This window comes from Phyllobates terribilis, unplaced genomic scaffold (genome assembly GCF_046119375.1).
Source record: "Phyllobates terribilis strain yellow unplaced genomic scaffold, ASM4611937v1 Scaffold_1__5_contigs__length_1240528914, whole genome shotgun sequence".
Classification (NCBI taxonomy): domain Eukaryota; kingdom Metazoa; phylum Chordata; class Amphibia; order Anura; family Dendrobatidae; genus Phyllobates; species Phyllobates terribilis.
In genome coordinates, this window is record NW_027362761.1 from 295,380,244 (window position 1) to 295,406,949 (window position 26,706).

The following is a 26,706-nucleotide window of genomic DNA, read 5'->3' on the forward strand; positions in this document are numbered from 1 at the left end:
TCAATGGGATTTAGATCCGCACGCATTGCTGCCCACTTCAGAACTTTCCAGCATTTTGCTTCCATCCATTTCGCGGTGTTTCTTGAAGTATGTTTGGGGTCGTTGTCCTGCTGGAAGACCCATGACCTAGGACGAAAACCCAGCTTTCTGACACTAGGCACTACATTGTGACCCAAAATCCTTTGGTAATCTTCAGATTTCACGATGCTTTGCACGCAGGTAAGGCACCCAGTGCCAGAGGCAGCAAAACAACCCCAAAACATCTTTGATCTTTGACCATATCTGATTATAGGTACTGTATGCTTTTCTTTGTAGGCCTCATTCTGTTATTGGTAAACAGTAGAATGATGCGGTTTACCAAAAAGCTCTATCTTGGCCTCATCTATCCACAAGACGCTTTCCCAGAAGGATTTTGGCTTACTTACTTACATTTTGGAAAATTGCAGTCTAGATTTTAAATGTCTCTGTGTCAGCAGTGGGGTTCTCCTGGGTTTCCTGCCATAGCGTTTCATTTCATTCAAATGTCGACGGATAGTTTGTGCTGACACCGATGTACCCTGAGCCTACAGGGCAGCCTAAATTTCTTTGGAACTTAATTCCGGCTGCTTATTCACATCCGGACTATCCTGCGTTGCAACCTTTCATCAATTTTTCTCTGTCGTCCACGTCCAGCGAGATTAGCTACAGTGGCATGGGTTGTAAACTTCTTGATTATGTTGTGCACCATGGACAATGGACACCATGGAACATCAAGATCACTGGAGATGGACTTGTAACTGTGAGATTGTTGATATTTTTTAACATATTTGGTTCTCAAGTTCTCAGACAGTTCTCTTCTCCTCTTTCTGTTTTCCATGCTTAGTGTGGCACACACAGACACACAATGCAAAGATTGAGTCGATTTCTCCCTTTTTTTATCTAGTTGCAGGAGTGATTTTCATATTACCCACACCTGTTTCTTGCCACAGGTGAGTTTGAATGAGCATCACATTCTTAAAACAAAGTTGCTTACCCACAATTTTGGAAAGATGCCAACAATTTTGTCCGGATAATTTTTGGGGTTTTGAGTGAAATTATGTCCAATTTGCCTTTGTTTCCTGTTTTTTGTATTGCTCCAATACACACAAAGGAAATAAACATAAACATTTCCGGTGACTGCCTCTTGAAGCTCATCAAGAGAATGCCCAGAGTGTGCAAAGCAGTCTTCAAAGCAAAAGACGGCTACTTTGAAGAACCTAGAATATAAGACATATTTTCAGTTGTTTCACACTTTTTTGTTAAGTATATAATTGCACATGTGCTAATTCATAGTTTTGATGCCTTCAGTGTGAATGTACAATTTTCAAAGTCATGAAAATACAGAAAAATCTTTAAATGAGAAGGTGTGTCCAAACTTTTGGTCTGTACTGTATATAATTGCAATAATTTTCTGGGAGAAATACTTCATTTTCTGGAACTATTTCAAGGGTGCCAACACTTTCGTCCATGACTGTATGTGTTCTCTAAGATAGGAGCAGTTTGTAGAAGAAATTAATGTGCTTATCTCCAATGTAAATGCAGATTTTCCATCTAGATGTCGAACATTAGCAAAATGGATGAGACTTAATTATCACAAACTGTATTTTCTGCGCAAAAAAATAACCTAAGGTGTGGATTTTTTTTATCCACAGGATGTCAATTTCTACTGCAATATGTGTCCAGGATTGTGACATTGCCAACAGATCACATACTTAATAGCAGCCTTTGGCAGACCCTCAGGGGAATTTGGACGTCCCCCGTTTGTAGCTCTAGACCCCCTCTGTGGTGAGCCTGCCCCCTTTTGGGTATTCCAGTATGGGGAAGTGATGATGTCCTTTTTCTCTAGGAATTTCTCGACAACCTGGTACCACTCCAATAGGCCAACCAGGTCGTCTGCGTTCTGAGGGTCGCTCTGGGCAACCCAAGTCTACACTGGTCTGGGAAGAGAGTGGATGAAACTATCGATCACCACACGCTTAGCCATCTGGGCAGGAGTGGAAGACTCTGTCTGCAACCACTTCTGAACTTGATGTAACAAGTCAAACATCTGCGAGCGAGGGGGGTTTGTTGCCGGCATATGCCCAGTGGTGGACTCATTGGGCTCTAACCGTTACTCCCAGGCGTGCCAAGATTTCAGTCTTTAACTTGGCGTATTTCTTGACATTCTCCAGTGCTAAGTCAAAATGGGCATTTTGGGTTTCACCTGTCAAATATGGTGACAGCACCTCCGACTACTGCTCTAGCGGAAGTCTTTCCCAATCAGCCTTCCTCTTGAAATCCGTGAGAAAGGCTTCCATGTCATCCCCTGGGGTCATCTTCTGCATGGCCCGTCTTACAGTCCTCTGGACTTGTAAGTCATCAGCTGGACCTGGGGGTGGGGCGGTCATCCTGCCCTGGATTGTATCTGCTTTAGCAATAGATTGTTTGTCTCCTCCTGCTGCTGCGTCTGAACCAGGTGTTTGATTAAGTCCTCCATGCTGCAGGACATCTCTCGCTGGCTGGCAGCCTTTATCCAGGACATCTAATGTTTCTCTAGCAGCTACACATGTTTCTGGAACACTGCCCACATTCGAACACCAACTCTGGTAATACTACTCACTTGTCTGCTATTGAGGTAGACACAGGAACACTTGTAGTTAGAGTCTTTGGCTGGTTTATTGCTTCATAAACCAGCAAAAACAAAATAGTAACACAAAAAGGGCCCTTTCCAGCATAACTGAAAATAAACAGTTTCTAGAAAGTCCTTTCCACTGTGGCTCCTGCTTTGTGGGAGACAACAAATTTCAGATCACCTTTGAGCTCCAGACTGGAGACCTACATGCCTCTAAACACACAGACACCCTAAATTAACTCAGTGGCTGGACACTTACCTGCCGGACCACAACCTTGGGGTGGAGATATGGTGAGTAGCCGTCCCACCCATATCTTACAACTACTCACAAAAAAACAACAACCCTGTCATGGCCGATTAACCTGTCAGCACATAACATGCTAGAGAGAAACTTCTGGGTTTCACATCACGGAAGATGGCAATCTTCAGGACACATATCTCCGCTTAACTACATTGCCAGTGACCCTGTCACAGTGAACATACAGGTGCATAAAAAACATGTAGAAAGAAACAAAAAAAAACATACTAACCTCTGCTGCTATTCATTAGATCTATAGTTACAAAGCCATTCTTAGTGCATCCCAGCCTCCTGTCATGACGTTTCGTGCCATGTGACCGCAGTAACCTGTTGACTGACTGGCTACGTTCCAACAATAAGCTTTTGATACATTTTTGACGCTGCCTATTTTTGCTGCTTCAAAAACTCAGTGTCATACAGTTCCAGGAGAGTGGATGGAATTTTATTCTACTCAGCGTAAACTGACTTGCGGTTTCTGTTTCACATACGCAACATGTCAATTTCTCTTGTGGGTATTGTCACGGTTCCACCTCTCACTGTGTCTGGGATGCGGCCGATTGGTTAGTCAGGGCCTTCCATCTAAAGTTTCCTGGGAAGCCTGGGGGTCCGGTGGCCCCCCTTAGAAGAGGGGGTACTGTCATGGTTCCTCCCCTCACTGTATCTGGGATGCAGTTACTGACAGCTCAGCCGTCCAATCTTGTACAGGTGCATGCTGGAGCTGTCAGTACTGTGATTGACAGCTCGACCATCCAATCAGGTACAGGGGCGTGCAATAGATGTCAGTGTGGTGATTGACAGCTCGGCTGTCCAACCTGAGACTGGGAGGCACTGGCTATCTTCAGGTGTTCATTATTCCAGTTGAATGCCTGGCTACTTAACTGAGCTGTTTCCCCCAGATCTCTGCCAGACGTACATTCAACAAGTGTGTGGTTTGTTCTCTGTGCCTTGAGTTCTGTTTATTGATGTTCTGTTGCCTGACCTTGGACCTTGTTCTGACCATCTGTCTGTTTAACCCCTTCTGCTCTGATCTGCTTTCCTCCTGGTATTCTGACCTACGGAACGTTACCTAACTACGCCTTTGCCTCTTGCCTCTGTTTATGGCGTACCCTCCTGGCTTTGACTTCGGATTCCTTGTCTATCCTGTCTCACGGCCTGACCGTGAAAAGTGACTCAGCGTCACAGGTATGCTGAGTTTTCTGTGCATATTTTCCCCATAGACTTACATTAGATGCGGAAAATCCGCAGGTAAAAATCGCACATGGGTTTTTAGTACGTTTCCACAGTGGAAACGCATAAAAAACACATGTGACCCACACCTAAGCATAGCAATAAGGTTTTGTCAAAGTTAAATACCAGGAAGCATCAAAAACAAAGCAGCTTTATTTAAAACATGACACACCAAAAAGAGACAAAAACCGCAGGGTCAACAACGTAATAAAAATTCATGTTAAAAAACGCAGACAAGAACGCAATGAAAAAACGCAAGTAACCTAATTTAAATAATGTGTGCTGAATTTCTGCAACATCAAAAACTCACCAAAAACTCATCATGGGAATGTAGCCTTAATGTAATTTGTACTGATTGATGTGTTTATATCAGTTCAGATTCAAAAACAAGTGCTGTACACAGTGCGGGGACAAAGGGTAGGCAGGGTAGGCACCTACCTAGGGCGCTACCTCTTCCCTATCCGATGGGGTAAAAAAAAAATTGCTGAATGCCTGCAGCCATCTGGCGCTTTCCTACGGCCGCAGGCATTCAGCACAGTGACTGCCGGGGCTCTGGCACAGAGGTTAGTAGTGTCAGTCACTGACACTGCTCACGCATCTCACTGCCTGCACCCTGGCTGTCACTCCCCCCCCCCACATTAATTTGTATTCGTGTCTGTCAGACCTGCCTAAGCCTTTCACTGGTTTCCCTATGGACAGCCCTTATAGTGCATATGACTCGCCCCCTGGGCCGTGGGGCACCCGGATCCGGGCAATAGGGGGACGATGGGAGTAGTAGTGGCAACCCGGTTCCGTGGCTCAGGGTGGTCAGACCAATGGTAGTCTGCTATGCGCTATTGATAATGTCCGACTACGCCACCCGTGGATTGCGGTTATTAGGAACCGCCACTGCATGCAGACCGCTGGGGCTGATGAGGTGTGCAGCTAGGGTAGTGTGACTCCCGACGGGAAGAGTGCGGCCCCAGGGCAGTATAATGGATGGTGGGAGTGATGGTGGTGAGAGTCCCAGTACCGGTAGTGCTGGAGGCGTGAAGGAGCACACAGACAATAGGTTGCAGTCCAGGGTCTTTACTGAAACAGGTAAACTGACCCATAAACAGCCCCAGCTAGGAGGGGACCTGGATGTCTGAGAGCAACGGGGAAATTGGCCCTGGTCAGGGTGAGGGTGTAGGCCTACCGTGCTTTCTGCGCTCCTTCTGGCTATCTCCTCGTTATAGGGTAACAGCCCACGTTTCCGAGCTTTCCGTGTATTCTCGCCTGTATGGCCTGCGACGTGGGTTCCTTTCTGCTCCCAGCCTGGTACGGCTTTGCTGGCCCCGTCTGTTGTGGCAGGGCCTCCAGGCTTCTTAGGCCAAGGAATATACAGTCCCCTGCGGACTGGTTATCTGCTGTAGGATGTGGAATCCTCCCAGCCTCAGACACCAAAGTCTGGTAAAGTAAGTATTTTATCTGCCAAGACAGGCTCTCTTCGCCTCTTGTCTCTGGCTTGTGGCTCTCCTCCTGCCACACTTCCTCTTAGGTGCAATACAACTGTCTGTCCCTGCTCTGCTCTGAGACAAGTCTCAGTCCTGAGACAGGCCTTCAAGTTCTCACTAACCAGGGTCGGACTGGGGTGCCTAGGGCCCACCAGGGAAACTGACTCTAGGGGCCCACACTACAGCCCACCATAAACGGTTTTATTACTTGTTATGTTTTTCTATAATGTACTATAGTTACATGATTGGCCAAGCTGTGAAGCACTGAGCGGCAGGACTTTGTTCGAACAGTCATTCCGTACTGCCAGAGTCCCTTTAATGGTAACTTGTCACCTTGAAAAACGCTATTTATCTGCAGATATAGGGTTTAAAGCCTGGTTAGACGGCTTAATGGAAAAGCGTTGGCTACACGTAGAAAATTACGTTTTATTCTCCCTGCCGCCACTCGCTTCCTGTTATAAGGTCGGTGCAAGGAGGGAGACATTACAGTCACCGCGAACTACAAAGTGAGCGTGCTGCAATAACGTCTGGCACCTTGATTGTTACACTTCCATGGAGCCCAACCTCAGGCTGAGCTTCATTGAAAGACTAACATGGCAGCAGCACCTGGCAACTAGTGCTGAGCGAGCGTGGTCGGATAAGGTGTGATCCCAGCATGCTCAGGTGTTATCCAGGTATCTTGTAGTGCTCTGCTAATATGCTCGAGTCCCCAGGGTAGCATGTTTTGCGGCGGTAGGCAGACGCAACACATGCAGGAATTGCCTGTTTGTTAGGTAATCACTGCATGTGTTGCTTCTGTCTACCGCCGCAAAACATGTTGCCGCAGGGACTCGAGCATATTAGCAGAGCACTACAAGATACCTGGATAACACCCGAGCATGCTGAGATAACACCTTGTCCGACCACGCTCACTCAGCACTACTGGCAACCCATCAGCAACCTGCAACTGCGTCACAGGGGGCAGAAGGGAGCAGGTGACTGCATGCACCGGCCATCGTGCTATCTAAATGCCGCTGTCAGTGATTGACAAGGGCACTTACATACTCAAAACAGCAGCAATCAAGGCGAGCTCTGATCACTGCTGTTACAGGCAGACGCCGGCTATGTAACACAGCCGACATCTGCCTGGTATGGAGCAGGCTCAGCTCCTGAACCCGCTCCATACAAGTACAACCCTATGGTTATGACAAGGTTAGCAAATTTCACTTGTCTGTTCCTAAATGTGGAAAGACAAATGGAATTCCCTAACACATGTGAGCAAGTCCTAATAGATTTCGTAAAGGTGCCCCAAGCATATGAATGTTATTACACACCACAATGGACTCTTACATACACGCATCTTACAAAAATGCATATTATTCCAGATACGTAGACACATACAAACACGCAGACACGCACAAACACATCAGTACATGAATACATCATCTGAACCACCACCATTTGTAATGTCAGGTCAGCCCCATATATCTTTGCATCACATAAACCTACAACTCCCAGTATGTAATTAACAATAGAGATACTGGGAGTTGTTATCAGTCATCATCAGACTGATCAGACCATACAGGAACCACAGTACTGATGAGACGCAGGCAATATCACAAATGAACATTTACATCCAGGTATCTTACCTGAGACGGCTTCTCTGATTAGAGTCGTTCTCTTTCTTTTCTTCCTCTTGTCCAGTCTCCATGATGACTTTTCTCCCTCTTGTCCAGTCTCCATGATGATTTTTCTTCCTCTTGTCCATTCTCCATGATGACTTTTCTCCCTCTTGTCCAGTCTCCATGATGACTTTTCTCCCTCTTGTCCAGTCTCCATGATGACTTTTCTCATCCACAGCTCGTCTCTGCAGACTTCCATCTTCTCCGGTCTTCTGCAGCACATCCCGACACGATGCCCTTAAAGATAGCAGTGTCATTATAATGCTCCTGAATAAAAATATCTACACTGAGCCCCTGAATAAACCTAACTCTTACAATGCTCCCTGCACAAAATATGACATACACTCTACCCCTCTTATGGTACCTGCTCTCCACACTGTCCTCTCCTTACCATACTGGGCCCCCTGTTCACATTGTCCTCTCACACTGTGTCCCCCCTATACTGCCCAGTCTCTATACTGTGCCCCTTCATCACACTCCCCCCTCCTCAGCATACTGTTCCCTCCTTGCTGTGCCCTCACACTGTTCACCCCATACTGCCGCATCACTATACCTTCCCCCACACTACCTAGTCTCTGTGCTGTGTCACCTCACACTTTTCTCCCTCCATACTGTCTCCTCACACTATTCCCCCACTCTCCATACTGTCTTATACATCCCTTCCCCATTCTGTTCCCGCACCCATTCCCACCCCTCCCCTAGTTCACCATACTGTTTCTTCACACATCTCCCCATTCTGTCTCCTAAAATTTCTCTCCCATCTCTCTCCAAATATAATAAATCTTCGGAAGAGCACACAGACATGAAGAAGCACGCTTACACACACGAAAACAAGAGCACACTGGCACATACTAAGGGCTCTTTCACACGTCAGTACATGCGGTGACCGTTTCCACACGTACCAGAGACACTGACACACGTAGACCCATTCACATGAATGCGTATGTGCACATGTCAGTGTGTTTCCACTTTCCACAGACCATGTGGTGTCCGTGGGCAAAACACGCTGACATGTCTGTTTTTTACCTGCTGTCCAGACCGCAAAATGTCCCGCACACTGATGACAGTTAGCACCCGGTGCTTGGGAAGAGCGCTGAGCGCTGCCCTCATCATAGATCCCTGCAGGCGCTGCGATCAGCACCAGCAGGGTCAATGATGAGAGTAATAGTCTATACCCGCTGTGTCCAACTGTAAAAAGAATAAAATAAAAAAATCCTTATACTAACCTCTACTAAGTGTCACCCGCTGTAATCCGTGCGAGCTCTCACGCCGAGGAGAATGTCTCCTGCAGCGAGTGGGCTCCGGAGCTGCGCTCAACAAGAGGTGCCCTGTCATTCACTAATCTTAGCTCTAGAGCAAGCTCGCTGCAGGAGTCATTCTCCTCGGCGTGAGCGCTCGCACGGATTACAGCAGGTGACACTTAGGAGAGGTGAGTATAAGGATTTTTTTTATTTTATTCTTATTTTTACAGTTGGACAAGGACACGTTGGGAGTAGACTACTACTCTCATCATTGACCCCACTGCTGCTGATCACATCGCCTGCAGGGATCTATGATGAGGGCAGCGCTCAGCACCCGGCTCTTGGGAACAGCGCTAACTGTACACTGATTCCCAAGCGCCAGTATGTGTCACTTGGATGACACACAGGTGGACACGGATATCTCCAGTCCCGTAAATATCAGGACATGTGAAAGAGCCCTAATATACACACGCAGATACACATACTCACAGAAATGGGGACACGTACACACACAGGCAAGCACACACAGAAATGCTCAGACAATCACACACACAAAAATGCAGACACGCAGGGAAGCACACACACACGTGTGAAGACACATAAACACACAGGCATACACAATGTACACACACAGGCATATAGACACACACAGGCATATACACACACGCACACATACAGGCATATATATACACACACACAGGCATATACACACACACACACACACATACAGGCATATATACACACACACACATAGGCATATACACACACACACACACAGGCATATACACTGTGTTCCAAATTATTATGCAAATAATATTTTCTCAGATTTTCCCAAATTACCTATATGAATTGCAGTCATTGTAATTTTCCAGTCAAATAACTATTAGAGTACAAGTGAAAGGTTTTTGTACAAACTGCCTATGATAACAGTATATTTTTAAAAAAATTAAAAACTCAAACTGCACTCAAAATGCATGTTCCAAATTATTATGCACAGCAGAGTTTTCAAACTTTTCGTCTCATGTTGCACATAACACATCTGCATCTCTGGCTGATATGGGCATAAAAGGGGACAAACTTATGGTGTGACCCCCATGCTCCCCTGACCTCAACCCCATTGAGAACCTCTGGAGCATCATCAAAAGGAGTGTCTATGATGGCGGGAGGCCGTTCACATCTAAGCAACAGCTCTGGGAGGGTATTCTGTCCTCATGCAAAACAATTGAAGCAGAAACCATCCAAAACCTGACAAATTCAATGGACGAGAGAGTTCAGAAGCTCCTTTCGAACAAGCGGTCCTATGTGGAAATGTTACGTCACCTAGAATAAAGTTTTGAGTTGAAAACTGTTTGATTTCAGTTTGTAATAACCTGCTAATGCTTACAATTTCAAAAATGACCATTTTTTTGTTCTTTATTAAAATGAAAAGGTTGAAAACTCTGCTGTGCATAATAATTTGGAACATGCATTTTGAGTGCAGTTTGAGTTTTTTATTTTTTTAAAAATATACTGTTATCATAGGCAGTTTGTACAAAAACCTTTCAATTGTACTCTAATAGTTATTTGACTGGAAAATTACAATGACTGCAATTCATATAGTTAATTTGGGAAAATCTGAGAAAATATTATTTGCATAATAATTTGGAACACAGTGTACACACACTCACACACACAGGCATATACACACAGGCATACACACACACACACACGCACGCACATGCATATACACACACGCACAGGCATATACACACACGCACAGCATATACACACACACAGGCATATACACACACACAGGCATATACACACAGGCATATACACACACACACGCACGCACATGCATATACACACACGCACAGGATATACACACACACAGGCATATACACACACAGGCATATAAACACACACACACAGGCATATACACACACTGTACACACACACACAGGCATATACACACACAGGCATATACACACACTGTACACACACAGGCATATACACACACTGTACACACAGGCATATACACACACTGTACACACACAGGCATATACACACACTGTACACACACAGGCATATACACACATGCAGGCATATACACACAGGCATATACACATACACACACACACACACATGCAGGCAGCATATACATAAAAATCCATACAAACACACAAATATTACACTACCTTGCCTTCTCTCCAGCCCATACAGTGTACAGACACGCTCCTAATGTGGGAGACTGCAGTGCAGGGCGCGCTGTGACGTCACTTTTAGCAGACGTGCGGCCCGGTCTGCTGAGTGTGATGCTGCTCTCCTGCTCCCAGGCCCCTCCCGCTACTGTCCTGGGCATCGCGGCGGTGAAAGTGCGTGCGCGCGCCCTTAAAGGGCCCACGACCACTTTTTTTTTTTTTTTTTTTAATTCTCCTGTTCCCTCTGCAAGGGGCCAGGGGCCCACCGGGAAATTTCCCGGCGCCCCGCCAGGCCAGACCGAGCCTGTCACTAACCCTGCCCCCAGCACCAGCTTTTATAGGGGCAGCCTGCTCCCCCTACTGGCCTGAGACAGGAGGTACTGCATGCTAATGTTCCCCTGACTAGAGAACCTCCCCCTTGCTCTCAGACACAGCTTTATTACATTTTGTGGCATCCAGGCCAGGGTGACACACATACACAAAAAGACATGTATGGATCTCACCCATTCATCGCCACAATGGAGTCACATCTTAAGTGGGTCCTCTTATTATTAATGGTTCACCAGACCAGAACATCTACCCTGTCGTGCCCATTGCACTGACTCCCGCTCTAACAAGGGCAATACCCAAGTGTGGTACTCATGCTGCTACCCCACAAAAATCCCACCCGACGTATTTCTTCCTCCCTAAGGACAATTCATCAGGGGAGTGTACTTGCAATTTTGAGGAATGAAATATAAATTCCAAATTGCCCAGGTCTTAGCAGGCAAAATGTGTCTTAGTGCTAACAAAGTGCCAAAGTGAAAAAACATAGAGAACTACCACAGTGGTGGTGCTCCTAAAATAGGAGGCACAGAGTGCTGCACTCTCTTTGAATGAATAGGGAGATACATCAGAGCTTGTTACCTAACCCATTGGGGGTGGAGCTGCATTTTAGGTCCTGTTACCTTACCTTACCCTACCTCGTTCATCACCACACCTCTAATCTGGCCTTGCACATCAACTAGAGTGGGCCTGTTGCGCCCACATCTCTGACCCATTCTTTTGCTTTGGGGTGGGGGCATTGCGTGTATTGACTTTATCTGCCTAGGACGCCAAAATACATTGTTTCTGCCCTGGCTGTGCATGATATCAACTAACCAAAGTTTAAAAATCTGCATGTATTCTTAGTTAAAAGGAACATATCAGTTGATTCATACAATCCACTCTATGCTCAGGTTAAATCAGAACCTGGTTACACAAGTGTTTCAGAGAAAATATAGTTAGAACATACAGTGCCTACAAGTAGTATTCAACCCCCTGCAGATTTAGCTGGTTGACACATGCGGAATTAACTTGGCATTGTGACATTTGTACTGTAGATCAGCCTGGAAGTGGGAAATGCACTGCAGCAAATTTTTTTTTTTTTAAACGTAAAAAGTTAATTCAGAGAGTCATTTATTATTCAACCCCTCAAACCACAAGAATTCTGTTTGGTCCCCCTAACGTATTAAGAAGTAGTTCAGGCACCAAGAATAATGAACTTAACATGTGTGGATTAAAGATCTCTTTTGCCAGCCTTTTCTGACTATTTAAGACCCTCCCCAAACTTGTGAACAGCACTCAGACATGGTCAACATGGGAAAGACAAAGGAGCATTCCAAGGCCATCAGAGACAAGATCGTGGAGGGTCACAAGGCTGGCAAGGGGTACAAAACCCTTTCCAAGGAGTTGGGCCTACCTGTCTCCACTGTTGGGAGCATCATCCGTAAGTGGAAAGCTTATGGAACTACTGTTAGCCTTCCACGGCCAGGACAGCCTTTGAAAGTGTCCTCCCGTGCCGAGGCCAGGCTTGTCCGAAGAGTCAAGGCTAACCCAAGGACAACAAGGAAGGAGCTCCGGGAAGATCTCATGGCAGTGGGGACATTGGTTTCAGTCAATACCATAAGTAACGTACTCCACCGCAATGGTCTCCGTTCCAGACGAGCCCGTAAGGTACCTTTACTTTCAAAGCGTCATGTCAAGGCTCGTCTACAGTTTGCTCATGATCACTTGGAGGACTCTGAGACAGACTGGTTCAAGGTTCTATGGTCTGATGAGACCAAGATCGAGATCTTTGGTGCCAACCACACACGTGACGTTTGGAGACTGGATGGCACTGCATACGACCCCAAGAATACCATCCCTACAGTCAAGCATGGTGGTGGCAGCATCATGCTGTGGGGCTGTTTCTCTGCCAAGGGGCCTGGCCATCTGGTCCGCATCCATGGGAAGATGGATAGCACGGCCTACCTGGAGATTTTGGCCAAGAACCTCCGCTCCTCCATCAAGGATCTTAAGATGGGTCGTAATTTCATCTTCCAACAAGACAACGACCCAAAGCACACAGCCAAGAAAACCAAGGCCTGGTTCAATAGGGAAAAAGTCAAGGTGTTGGAGTGGCCTAGTCAGTCTCCTGACCTTAACCCAATTGAAAACTTGTGGAAGGAGCTCAAGAATAAAGTCCACATGAGACACCCAAAGAACCTAGATAACTTGGAGAAGATCTGCATGGAGGAGTGGGCCAAGATAACTCCACAGACCTATGACGGCCTGATCAGGTCTTATAAAAGACGATTATTAGCTGTAATTGCAAACAAGGGTTATTCCACAAAATATTAAACATAGGGGTTGTATAATAATTGACCCACACTTTTATGTTTAAAATTTAATAAAATTCAACTGAGCAACATAACTTTTTGGTTTGTAAGATTTATGCTTCTGTTCATAAAACCTACTCTCGTTTGCAGTTTGAAGGCTCTAACTTATTTGCATCTTATCAAACCAGCTAAATCTGCAGGGGGTTGAATACTACTTGTAGGCACTGTATGACCGGGAACAGCACTGGACTAGTCTCGTCTCTAGTTATAGTCCAAGACAGGCTTTTCCAAGTGCCGCTCCAGGTTATTGACAGGCCTCTTGCTATGGGAGAAAGTTGTCAATCACCTGCAGTGGCACTGAGAGAAACAAGCCATGGGAGATGTAGGATTTGTTTATTCTCTGTCTATGGTTCTAGGCTTGATCTTCTAATGTTATGTGAACATGACGTCTTTTTTTTAAAAAGTTGTAAATAAATTCTATAAAGAATTAGGGTATTTTATTTAGAATGACTTGCTGTCCATATGTTCAGCGTTTTGAGCATTTTTAACTACTTCATGCTTTCAAACACTTAAATAAGTCACTTGATAATTCTTGAGCCAACTTCCTGCTTGGAAGCAGTTTACTAGTTGATACAATACAAGTAAAAAAAAACGCTAACTACTTTGCAGAAAGCGTCCAAGAAACAATGAAAAGATGCAAAACAAACTCTTCAAAACAAAAGATGCTGGTGTGTCCTGAAATGACTCCTGAAAAACTTGGTGGTCCACCAGGCTCTGATTCATGCTGCCCATGGTTTGAGCAGCATGAATCGTGTGACAGGTTATCTTTAGCTTCTGTTTATGGAGTTATTATGCAGCATCCTGCAAATTTTTTAATTTTTTTGTATAATAGAGATGCAGATGGGTACGTCAGGGACCATGGGTCAAAACCTAAAAAATGTTTGACATTTCAACAATTGAGCATTGTTTTTTTAATTTATGCCTTCTGGCAGAGATGACTGAATTGATTTGATGTGAAATGAATTCAAGTAGAATTTTATGAAATTTGAAGGTCCCGGAAAATTTGCGTTATGATTGCCATGAATCGCCAAAAAAATTCAACAAGTTACACATTGCAGAAGATTGAATGAGATACAGGAGGCTGATATGACCACTGGTATAGTGCAGCCAATCAGGAGGAACTATCGTAGCCTGTATAAAAGCCTAGGCTCTGGTATGTAGCAGCCATTTTATTGTGATTTTAGGATAGTGAGAGTATGTCAGAGCACACAGGTCAGAATTAGATATAGGTAGGTAAAACCCTAAAACATAGAAATAATACTCCTGACAGTAATGTGTTGTATAACTGCAACACCAAAGAAGATGAATGTAGTAGTCTGAATAATACAAAAATTCAATTGATATAGAGAGGGTAAGTGGGGAGGTGCCAAATTGAAATTGATCGGTGATATCTGATATAGTATAGCTGGGATCTGTCCTGCTGCATTTGAATTACAATTACGCATTTTTTTCTTTATTATTAATGCATTGAAAATCAGTAACAAGACAGAACAACGGTTTATACAGAAAAAAAAAATTGAAGACCGTCTCAGTCAGAGACGGTGTGTTTGCATTTCTGTTCCATCCTTGTTGAGTTGAATAATTGGCAATGAAAAGATTGTCAAAAGATAATTATAATGTAGTGAAAAATGTTTGATAAAAGAAAAAAAGTGACAATTGCAATGGATGGGGTAGTGTAAAAAAAAAATACCATGGCTAAAAATGTGGGAGCCACTAGAAGTAACACCACCACCACTGCAGGCACCAGCCATCCGGGGAATAAGGCTTAGTGCCCACAATGCAGAAATGAAGCAGAAATTTTCCTGAGCATTTCTGCATCTCCTTGGCAGAAAAATGCATGCGGTTTTTACATGCGTTTTTTGATGCGTTTTTGTATGCGTATTTGCCATGCGTTTTTCCAATGCATTGTATAGGCAAATACGCATGCAGAAACGCACAAGAATTGGTCATGTCTGTATTTTTTCTGCGAGTAAAATCTGCGCAGAAAAAATACGGACCATGTGCAGAGAACTTGCAGAATGTCATAGAAAGTCATGGGATAAGGTATGCAATGCTTTATCGTGGGCACACAGCCTAATACTACCAAACGCAGATCACAATTGGCCTCGTTTGCTGCCTTCAGACATATTATTGGGTAGCAAGCGTAGGGCATTATGGAATATATGGCACATCACTCGTCTCAGTCACAGCAGGATGATGTTACCTCTGACAGCAATACCATCAGTTGGAGTCAGTGCTTGCCAAAGAATCGTCTGCCCGAACACAAATGGCCAAGAGTGAGGATTTTTGTACGTTTTTAATAAAAAAAAACTTGAAAGTCTGTCAGTGCATTATGTTATTATATGGTTATAATTGTTACTACCAGCTTAGCATCAATTTTTATAGTGAAGTCACTTTGCTGTTTGGATTAAGATACTTGAAAGGGGTCGGATACAGTCTTAGGAGACATCAGACTGTCATTTACAGTGGGAAAAAAAGTATTTGGTCAGCCACCAATTGTGCAAGTTCTCCCACTTAAAAAGATGAGAGAGGCCTGTAATTGACATCATAGGTAGACCTCAACTATGAGAGACAAAATAAGAAAAACATCCTGAAAATCACATTGTCTGATTTGGAATGAATTTTTTTTACAATTTTGGTGGAAAATAAGTATTTGGTCAATACTAGAGAGCATTTGGATGATCCAGAAGAGTATTGGGAGAATGTGATATGGTCAGATGAAATCAAAGTATAGCTGTTTGGTAGAAACACAACTCGTCGTGTTTGGAGGAGAACATTATACCTTCTGTGAAGCATGGGGTTGGCAACATCATGCTTTGGGGCTGTTTTTCTGCCAAGGGACCAGGACGACTGATCCGTGTACATGAAAGAATGAATGGGGCCATGTATCGTGAGCTTTTGCATTGAAGATGAAACGTGGCTGGGTCTTTCAGCATGACAATGATCCCAAGCACACCACCAGGGCAATGAAGGAGTGGCTTCGTAAGAAGCATTTCAAGGTCCTGGAGGTGCCCAGCCAGTCTCCAGATCTAAACCCTATAGAAAACCTTTGGAGGGAGTTGAAAGTCCGTGTTGCCCAGCGACAGTCCCAAAAAATAACTGCTATAGAGGAGATCTGCATGGAGGAATGGGCCAACATACCAGCAACAGTGTGTGCCAACCTTGTGAAGACTTACAGAAAACGTTTGACCTCTGTCATTGCCAACAAAGGATATATAACAAAGTATTGAGATGAACTTTTGTAATTGACCAAATACTTATTTTCCACCAAAATTTGAAAAAAAATGTCTTTCCAAATCAGACAAAGTGATTTTCAGGATTTGTTTTCTCATTTTGTCTCTCATAGTTGAGTTCTTCCTATGATGTCAATTACAGGCCTCTCTCATCCTTTTAAGTGGGAGAACTTGCACAATTGGTGGCTGACTAAATACTTTTTTTCCCCACTGTATACCTTTTCAGGGTATTAGGAGTATCTGCAATTTGTGGTGCATTCATTTGCCATGAATCTATTGTTTTGGGAAAAATTCAACAAACCTGGTGATTTTGAATTTCATAACATGTGGTCATCTCTACTTCCTGGGTTATAATCCTGATGCCGATATTTCCTGCAAGAAGAATGTGCAATGACAGTAGGAACAGCTTTGTATGATTTTCTATGGTTATACTGTATAAAATGGTGCTGAATGCAACAAATAACATGGGACAAACACCGGATTTTTCTTTCTGGCTCTTATTTTAAGACTACAACATTACTTTTGCTATGTAATTACTGTATGTTATTACTGAAATATGATAATTATCCATGGTTATCATTCTTGACAATGATTAAATAGATAGTCTTTGTTACCTAAGGCTGATACTTTCAGACATAAAAGCAAAGTCAGCTGTACAGATTTGACCAATAAACGGTGACACAGAATCAGAAGTAAAATAGGAATAATAGATTTTGATCCCAAACATTATACACCACTTAAGGGTGGTGCAGATACTGACACAGACAACATGTTTTATACAATTTGGAACAGTTCAGCGTGGTGGTTACAGTCTACCAGAGAGGATACAAGCTTGTTGGTTCTACACTAAACATTCCTTGGGCTATTTGAAGTAATTGTGAGAATTTAGAACTGAATGTAAATAATATTTTGGTTTGTGTCTCCATAGATCCCAACAAACAAACTGTTTTGGGCTGTCTGTGCAGTAGGGATTGGAGGAGCATTTCAATATGGATATAATCTATCAATTATTAACGCACCTACCACAGTAAGTGAAACTGTTTAAACTTGTTAGGAATTTAAAAATATTGTTTTATGGAAAATTATACACAGATACAGTCATTACAGAGGGAGGGAGTTAAATAAAAGCAGCAATATAGATAAATTAAGTAAAAAGTACATACTTACCGATTTCATCATCATATCCCAGATTCTCTCCCTTGGTGTTCTGTTTACCTTGGTTGCAGTGGTGACCCACATGACCGCTGCTGCCAGTCACTGGCTTCATGTCACGGGTGTGTCCGATGTAGCAGACAGTAGTTCTGCAGCTGGTTGCAGAAGGTTACTTCATTTGGCATTACAGCCGCCTTCTTAAATCTGTCTTACTTTAGGACCCAGCAGCTACCTCCCTCCTGCTCTGATTGACACCCTGGCATGGGTGTTTAAATACTTTCTGTTTGCTGCAGGGAGGCCGGTGATATTCACATGTTCCCTTGTGAAGGCTTGGAGCTATTGCAGTCTGCTTACTTCCTCTCCGGTGCTTGGAGGATATTTGGTGTAATGTCTCTGAAGTCGGCTCAAACTAAGTTTCTTCCTCCTGTGTTTGTCTCCCTTGCTGTCTGTAGTTTATGGTGGGGACTGACCAGTGCTCACCACCCCCTTCCCTATCCAGGGCCTAGCTCTAGGGATTTACAGGGCTTAGGTTTCCTGTTCGGCGATTGGTGAGGAACCAATATAGGGATGGTAGGGTAGACAGGGTGATATTAAACCAGCCTAGGAGGTTTCCACTCCCCTTTTTTCCTAGTGTTTGGGTTCCCTTCCCCAATCCCTTCGTGTTGCACTTTGTCTTTCCTACACTGTGTGTGACATTATCACTGGCCGTGCATATTTAGGAAAAAAAACAAAACTGACACGTGGTTTTATTTGTGGGTTTTTTTTTTCGGACGTGGTCTTTTTTTCTTTTCTCCCTTGGTATGGTTTCGGTTGCAGAGCTCGCAGAGCAGCTGCGCTGTCTGTCTCTGGAGGTGACTGGCCTCCGCTGTGAGGTTCAGCAACAGCATCAGCGGCTACAGGTCGCTAGTGTTGGGGTCTCTGCAGATAGGCCGGTCCAGCTTGAACCCAAGGTTGCCCTCCTGGACAGGTATTCAGGAGGTAGGGAAAAGTTTTTTTGTGTTCAAGGAAGCCTGCAAACTGTACTTTAAACTTCGTTCTTACTCCTCGGGAAGTGAGGAGCCACGAGTGGGAATTGTGATCTCACTGCTGCAGGGAAAGCCTCAATCCTGGGCTTTGTCTTTGCCGCAGGATTCGGTTTGTCTCCAGTCTGTGGAGGTTTTTTTGGGGGGCCCTGGCCCTCATCTATGTTGTCCCTGACCAAGTCGACATGGCTGAGTTTAGGCTACGTCGCCTCCCACAGGGGAATCGGTCAGTAGAGACATACAGCTCTGAATTCTGTAGATGAGTCACAGATACAAAATGGAATGGCTCAGCTTTTAGAAGCCAATTTTGTCAGGGTCTTACTGAAAGGTTGAAAGATGCTTTGGCAGTGTATGAAACCCCAGAGTCCCTGGAGGCTGCCATGTCGTTGGCTATACGTGTTGATAGACGCCTTTGTGATAGGTGGATGAGGCCATCTTCTCCAGGGCCTTCTTGTCGGGGTTATGCCGGGGAGCAGTCTGCTGGTGAACCAGTACTGGAGGAGGGGGGCAGAACCCTTGCAGTTAGAGGGTGTCTCTGCATCGTACAATTCTGAGGGAATTCGCAAAAAAAAGGAGAATTTTTTTTCGTGCGAAAAAGGGACATTTTATTGGGGATTGTCCTGAGATTCCTAAGCAAGAGGAAACTCAATTAACCCTTGGTAGTCAGGATTTGGATAAGCAAGGGGTGCATTTATCGTCAACCTGCAGTTCCCGGTTTGTCCTGACAGCAGAGGTGGTGCTAGGGAACAAAACCAAGAAAATTTCTGTGTTTGTTGACAGTAGAGCTGGAGTCAGCATGGTTGATGCTGAGTTTGTGAGAACTCATGGTCTTGCTTGCTGTACTTTCACTAAGCATATTCCCTTCTTTGCCATTGACTCAGCGTCACTTGCACAGAAAGCTCTAACTCAGATTTAAATAATGTAAAACTGAGGGTGGGGTCGGTTCATTGTGAGATAATCCCTTGCTATGTCCTGGACGGTCTTCCCAACCCAATTGTTTTGGGTCTACCCTGGTTGGTGAAACATAATCCGTTGGTGGATTGGCAAGCCAGGGAGATCTTTGAAAGAGGAGGTTACTGCCATGAGAACTGTTTAGATATTTCCCTTTCTACAGTCTCTATGGTAATTTTACCTGCTTTTTTGTCTGGTTTTGAGGATGTTTTTTCTGAGAGGGGGTGTCAGGATTTGCCTCCTCATCGTGCATATGACTGTCCTATTAACCTAACCCCGGAGCTAAACTACCAAAGTCCAGACCGTATAATCTTTCTGGTCTTGAGAGACAAGCCATGAAGGATTTCATTGCGGAAAGTCTGGAGAAGGGACATATCAGACCCTCATCTTTGCCCGTGGCGGCAGGGTTCTTCTTTGTGAAGAATTAAGATGGCGGCCTATGTCCCTGTTTACATTTCCAGGAATTAAATCAAATTACCATCCGAGATCCATACTCTCTTCATCTGAATCCAGATTTGTTCAGCCAGGTTGTGGGAGCTAAGTTTGATTTAAGGGGAGCCTACAACCTGGTTAGAATCAGAGAAGGGGACGAATGGAAAACAGCGTTCAATACCCCTGAAGGGCATTTCAAGAGTCTGGTTATGCCTTTCGGTTTGACCAATGCACCTGCGGTGTTCCAGGATTTCAGAAACTATATCTTCCATCATTTGGTGGGGAGGTTTGTGCTGGTCTATCTGCATGATATTTTGGTTTACTCACCTGATTTTGAGACACATTGGGGGCATGTTACACAGGTGCTCCAGATATTAAGGTATAACAAACTATATGCCAAACTAGAGAAATGTGTTTTTGCCGTCCAGGAGGTGCAGCTTTTGGGGTACCTGTTGTCAACTTCTATTTTTTGGATGGATCCGGGGAACATCCGTGCGGTCCTTGATTGGGACCGTCCCGAGAACCTGAAGGCTCTACAATGTTTTCTGGGCTTTACTAATTTTTACTGGAAATTCATCCAAAATTATTCAGTAATTGTGAAACCCCTTACTGACGTGACTAGGAAGGGGTCTGATTTTTCCAAATGGTCTGATGCCTCCCTGCCGGTTTTTTCCTCCTGAAAGAACTGTTTTGCCGTGGTACCTATACTCAGTCAACCCAATGTTTCCCAACCCTTTATTGTGGAAGTTGATGCATCGGAGGTGGGGGTTGGGTCTGTGTTGTCTCAGGGTCAGTCCCCTGGCAAATGGCGTGCATGCTCTTTCTTTTCTAAGAAATTGTCTTCGGGTGAGAAAAATTATGATGTGGGTAATAGGGAACTTTTGGCGATCAAATTGGCATTCGAAGAATGGCGACATTGGTTGGAGGGGTCTGTCCATCCTATTACTGTTATTATTGACCATAAGAACCTGTCATATCTTCAATCAGCTAAAGGTCTCAACTAGTGATGAGCGAGTATGTTTTGTTAACTCTTTCGCCGAGTATACTCGGCCGAACACCGAGTATTTATATCGTGCTCGGGCTTTAAGTTTTCGTCACTCCGTGAACATGATTTGTGACTGTTTGACAGATTTAAAACCTGTGAGGAATGCCTGTTTTTCCAGGATTCCTCACATGTATTAAATCTGTCAAACAGTTGCAAATCATGTTCACGGAGCGTCGAAAACTTTAAAGCCTGAGCACGCTATAAATACTCGGTGCTCGGCCGAGTATACTCAGCCAAAGGGTTAACAAAACATACTCGCTCATCACTAGTCTCAACCCTAGGCAAGTTAGATGGTCCCTGTTTTTTTACTAGTTTCAATTTTACTGTCACTTTGTCCCGGAGCTTCCCTGGTGGTGGGGACCATGAGAACCCTGCCCCGATATTACAGAAGGGGGTAGTCATTTCACCTCTGCCTCCTGCCCTTCAGGAAAGTTATTTGTACCATCTAATCTGCATCGCAAAGTAATTAAGGAACATCACAACTCTGTGCTTGCTGGTCATCCAAGTGGTAAGGCAACCGCGGTTTTCCTCTCTCGTTGTTTTTGGTGGCCAGGGTTGCATTGGGATGTGGTTAAACATGTATCAGCTTCTTACATTTGCGCGTGTTCTAAAGTTTCGCATACCTGTTCGTATGGTACTCTTCTTCCTCTACCTATCCCTAGCAGACCAAGGACACACTTGTCCATGGATTTTATTACTGACCCGCCGCTTTCTGCAGGCAAAACGGTGGTTTTGATGGTTGTAGATAGGATCAGTAAAATGGTTCACTTTGTCGCATTACCGGCACTTCCAAATGCCAAGACTTTTGCTCAGGTGTTTATAAATGAGATCATGAAGCTTCACGGGGTTCCCTCCGATGTGGTGTCAGATTAGGGGACCCAGTTTGTTTCCAAGTTCTGGAAAGCATTTTGCTCTTGACTGGTGGTGCAGCTGTCCTTTTCCTCTGCCTTCCATCCTCAGTCAAATAGATAGACTGAGCGCGCCAATCAGAATTTGGAGACCTACCTCAAGTGTTTTGTCTCCGAAAATCAGGAGGATTGGGCAGAATTTACCATTAATAACCTTCGTCAAGAATCCACTAGCAGGTCACCTTTCTTTGGTGCATATGGTTACCACCCACAGTATGGTACTTTTAATGGGGGAGGAGCTTCAGGAGTTCCTGAGGAGGAATGTTTTGCTTCATCACTCTCCTCATTGTGGTGGGGGGTTATGAGTAATTTGAAGATCATGTGAGACATGTACAAATATATGGCTGACAGAAAATGCTTGCCAGATCTGGACCTGAATGTGAATGACTGTGTGGTTGTCTATCAGGAATATCAAGTTGAAAGTTCCTTCTTGGAAGCTGGGACCTAGGTTTATTGGTCCCTATGAAATAACGCCGTCAATAACCCAGCAGCGTTTCAACTTGAGCTACTTCAGGCCCTTAAGGTCCACAATGTCTTTCACAGGTCTCTACTCAAGAAATTTGTGGAGCCTCTTGAGTCCTCACCTCTACCGCCGCCCCCAATAATGGTTGATGGTAATCTGGAGTTTGAGATTTCGAGGATTGCAGTTTCTCGTCTCCAATGTCGTTCCCTACAATACATGGTGCACTGGAAGGGTTATGGTCCTGAGGAGAGGATGTGGGTTTCAGCATCAGAGGTGAATGCTCCCAGGCTGGTTCGTTCATTTTGCACCTGAGAAACCTGGTCCCGAGTGTCCGGAAGCCACTCGTAGAAGGGGGGGTACTGTCACGGGTGTGTCAGATGTAGAAGACAGTCTTTCTGCAGCTGGTCACTTCGTTTGGCATTACAGACGCCTTCTTAAATCTGTCTTACTTTAGGACCCAGTGGCTACCTCCCTCCTGCTCTGATTGACACCATGGCCTGGGTGTTTAAATACTTTCAGTTTGCTGCAAGGAGGGGCTGGTGATATTCACGTGTTCCCTTGTGAAGGCTTGGAGCTATTGCAGTCTGCTTACTTCCTCTCTGGTGCTTGGAGGATGTTTGGTGTAATTTCTCTGAAGTTGGCTCAAGCTAAGTTTCTTCCTTCTTCTAGGGATTTACAGGGCTTAGGTTTCCTGTTTGGCGATTGGTGAGGAACCAATATAGGGATGGTAGAGGAGACTGGGTGATATTAGATCAGCCTAGGAGGTCTCCACTCCCCTTTCCCTAGTGTCTGGGCTCCTTTCCCCTCATTCCTTCGTGTTTCTCTTTGTATTTCCTACACTGTGCTTGTCACTTCATCAGTATAAAGAACAAGGTCACTGAGACCAATGAGATTTTTACTTTTTAACATAAAAGAATAACTTAAAAAGAAGTGTGGGTTTAAAGGGAATCTGTCACCCCCCTGGGCGATGTCAGACATCTACTATGGGCATACAGGGTATAGAAAAGTAAATGTATACATAACTGTGTAACGGGTCTGGGAGGCGGAACCTCTGAGCTACTATACAAGGGGGCAGTCCTTGTAAGGGAGCGGGTGGCGACCAGGGAAGACGGGCAGGAGGTCACAGCAGGTGACCGGGACAGTCTCTGAGTGAACGGGCTGGAGGTCACGGCAAGTGACCGGGGCAGTCTCTGGATGAACGGGCTGATGGTCACGGCAAGTGACCGGGGCAGTCTCTGAATGAACGGGCAGATGGTCACGGCAAGTGACCGGGGCAGTCTCTGGATGAACGGGCAGATGGTCACGGCAAGTGACCGGGGCAGTCTCTAGATAAAGGGTTGGTACGACCTGTGGCGGCTGATGATAGACGTGAGCTCCCAGGTGAGCAGGCGAGAGTCTCTGGATGAACGGGTGGTCACAGCATGTGACGGTGGAGCCTCCAGGAAGACCAACAGACAGGCGGCAGATGAGCGCTCCCAGGTGAGCGGGCAGAAGTCTCTGGACAGGCGGGTGGTCACAGCACGTGACGGCAGAGCCTCCAGGTAGGCTAGCAGACAGGCAGCAGATGAGCGCTCCCAGGTGAGCGAGCAGGAGTCACTGGACAGGCAGGTGGTCACAGCACGTGACGGCGGAGTCTCCAGGTAGACTAGCAGGCAGGTAGCAGGTGTGTGCTCCCAGGTGAGCGGGCAAGCTGGTCCATAGACAGACTGACAGGAGTTGGAAGGCAGACCGTCGGACCTCGGGCAAGCAGGCAGGTGGCTGATGTGCGCTCCCAGGTGAGCGGGCAGGCTGGTCCTTAGACAGACTGACAGGAGTAGTAAGGCAGACCGTCGGACCTCAGACTAGCAGGCAGGTAGCAGATAATCAGGCAGGAAACTGGCAGGTAACTGGCAGGTAACTGGCAACGGGACCTGAGGGCTGAAGCAGAGTAGTGAACAGTGCAACAACATTGCTCGGGCACCTCCATTTTGGAGGAGGTGCCTTTTATATGGGAGGTCCTCCGGCAATTGGCCGGGGACACCTTAGGACGGCGCGCGTGGCCCCTTTAAGAGGGAGGGAGAGCGCGCGCGCGCGCCCTAAGCACAGTGGCCGGGAAGGAGCGCGCGCTGCCAGCAGAGCGGGAGGAGGACGCCGGGCACGGAGCAGAGAGGTGAGGGGAACAGCGTCCCTGCCTAGCAGAGGGCAGGGACGCCGGCGCTACAGTACCCCCCCCTTTAGGCCCCCGCTTTTTTAGGCCAGACAGAAATTTAGCTAGGATAAGAGGGGCATGGATGTTCTCCCGGGGCTCCCACGTTCTCTCCTCAGGACCAAACCCCCTCCAATCTACTAGAAAAAAGGTCTTTCCTCTTACCCTTTTGGTGGCAAGAATGTTCTCTACCTCAAACTCATCCTCAGCAGAAACCGGAGCAGGAGGCGTACCTGTAGACTTGGAAAAAGAGTTAAGTACCACAGGTTTGAGGAGAGATACATGGAAGGAGTTAGGGATCCGTAAGTTGGCCGGGAGTTTTAATTTATAGGCCACCGGGTTGATCTGACTGATGACCTCCAGAGGACCGATGAACCAAGGCCCTAACTTGTAAGAAGGTATCTTGAGTCGGACATATTTAGATGAGAGCCAGACTTTATCTCCAGGACGAAATTGTGGAGGATCCAGGCGTTTTTTGTCAGCGTGTCTTTTCATCCGTTCGGACGACTGAAGGAGTGCGGATCGGGTACTCTCCCAAATGGAGGAAAATTTGCTAACGAGAGATTCCGCAGCCGGGTTGTCCACAGAGGTGGAGACAGGAAAAGGAATCCGAGGATGCTGACCGAAGACTACAAAAAACGGGGATTTGGAGGAGGATTCGCTCTCGTGATTGTTATAGGAGAACTCGGCCCAAGGTAGGAGATCCACCCAGTCAGAATGATGGGCATTAACGAAGTGCCGGAGGTAACTGGTCAGGTTCTGATTGATCCGCTCCACTTTACCATTGGACTGTGGGTGGTAAGCGGAAGAGAAGTCCAGGGTGACGTCTAGCAGTTTACAAATGGCTCTCCAGAAACGTGAGGTGAACTGTACCCCACGATCCGACACGATGTGGAGGGGCAGGCCATGAAGACGGAAGATGTGGCGGATAAAGTCTTTAGCCAGCTCGGGTGCAGACGGGAGGCCAGGCAGGGGAATAAAGTGAGCCATCTTGGAAAAGCGGTCAGCGACCACCCAAATGACCGTACAACCGGCAGAGACGGGGAGATCAGTTATGAAGTCCATAGCAATATGCTGCCAGGGGGCAGCAGGCACAGGAAGCGGAAGAAGGCGACCGGCTGGCAGGTGTCTCGGGACTTTGTTGCGGGCGCAGGACACACAGGCAGAAACAAAGTCTATTACGTCCTTGTGCAGGGTAGGCCACCAGTAGTGCCGGGCAATAAGCTGGAGGGTCTTTTTCTGACCGGCGTGGCCAGCTAGTTTAGACGAGTGACCCCAGTGTAGGATCTTCTCCCGATCAGGTACTGATACGAACGTCTTACCGGGAGGGAGACGATTTAGACTCACGGGAGCCACCTGCATTACTCTGGCGGGATCGATGATATGTTTAGGTTCTTCCTCGAGATCGGACACCAGAAAGGATCGGGACAAGGCATCTGCTTTGACGTTTTTGTCAGCCGGGCGAAAATGAAGAACAAAATCAAAGCGAGCAAAAAACAAGGACCACCGGGCTTGGCGCGGGTTAAGTCTCTGGGCATGCTGGAGGTAAGCCAAGTTCTTGTGGTCAGTGTAAATTATTACCGGGTGAAGAGCCCCCTCGAGTAGGTAACGCCACTCCTCCAATGCCAGTTTGATGGCCAATAACTCTCGGTCTCCTATGGAATAGTTGCGCTCAGAAGAGGAGAAGAGTTTGGAGAAGAAGCCACAAGTTACCATTCTCCCGGAAGATGATTTTTGAGTAAGTACCGCTCCGGCTCCAGAGGAGGAGGCGTCAACTTCCAGGAAGAACTGCTTGTTGCCGTCCGGGCGATGCAGCACCGGGGCGGAAGAGAAGGCCTGTTTTAGGGAAAGAAAGGCCTCCTCTGCTTCGGGCGACCACTCTTTGGGATTAGTACCCTTACGGGTGAGCGCGGAAATTGGGGCAGT

General features: G+C 45.9%; 1 protein-coding gene across 3 annotated transcripts in view; it reads left to right on the forward strand.

The window, feature by feature from the left end:
- Window positions 1–26,706, forward strand: part of LOC141258197 (solute carrier family 2, facilitated glucose transporter member 11-like) — a 311,675-nt gene that overhangs the window by 77,330 nt on the left and 207,639 nt on the right. For 2 of the 3 annotated variants that reach the window (XM_073673198.1, XM_073673209.1), the window contains exon 2: window positions 17,551–17,649. The exons of the other annotated variant lie outside the window; for it this stretch is intronic. In XM_073673198.1, the coding sequence (XP_073529299.1) occupies window positions 17,551–17,649 (99 nt within the window). The remainder of the gene's footprint in view (window positions 1–17,550; window positions 17,650–26,706) is intronic. 3 annotated transcript variants of the gene reach the window in all.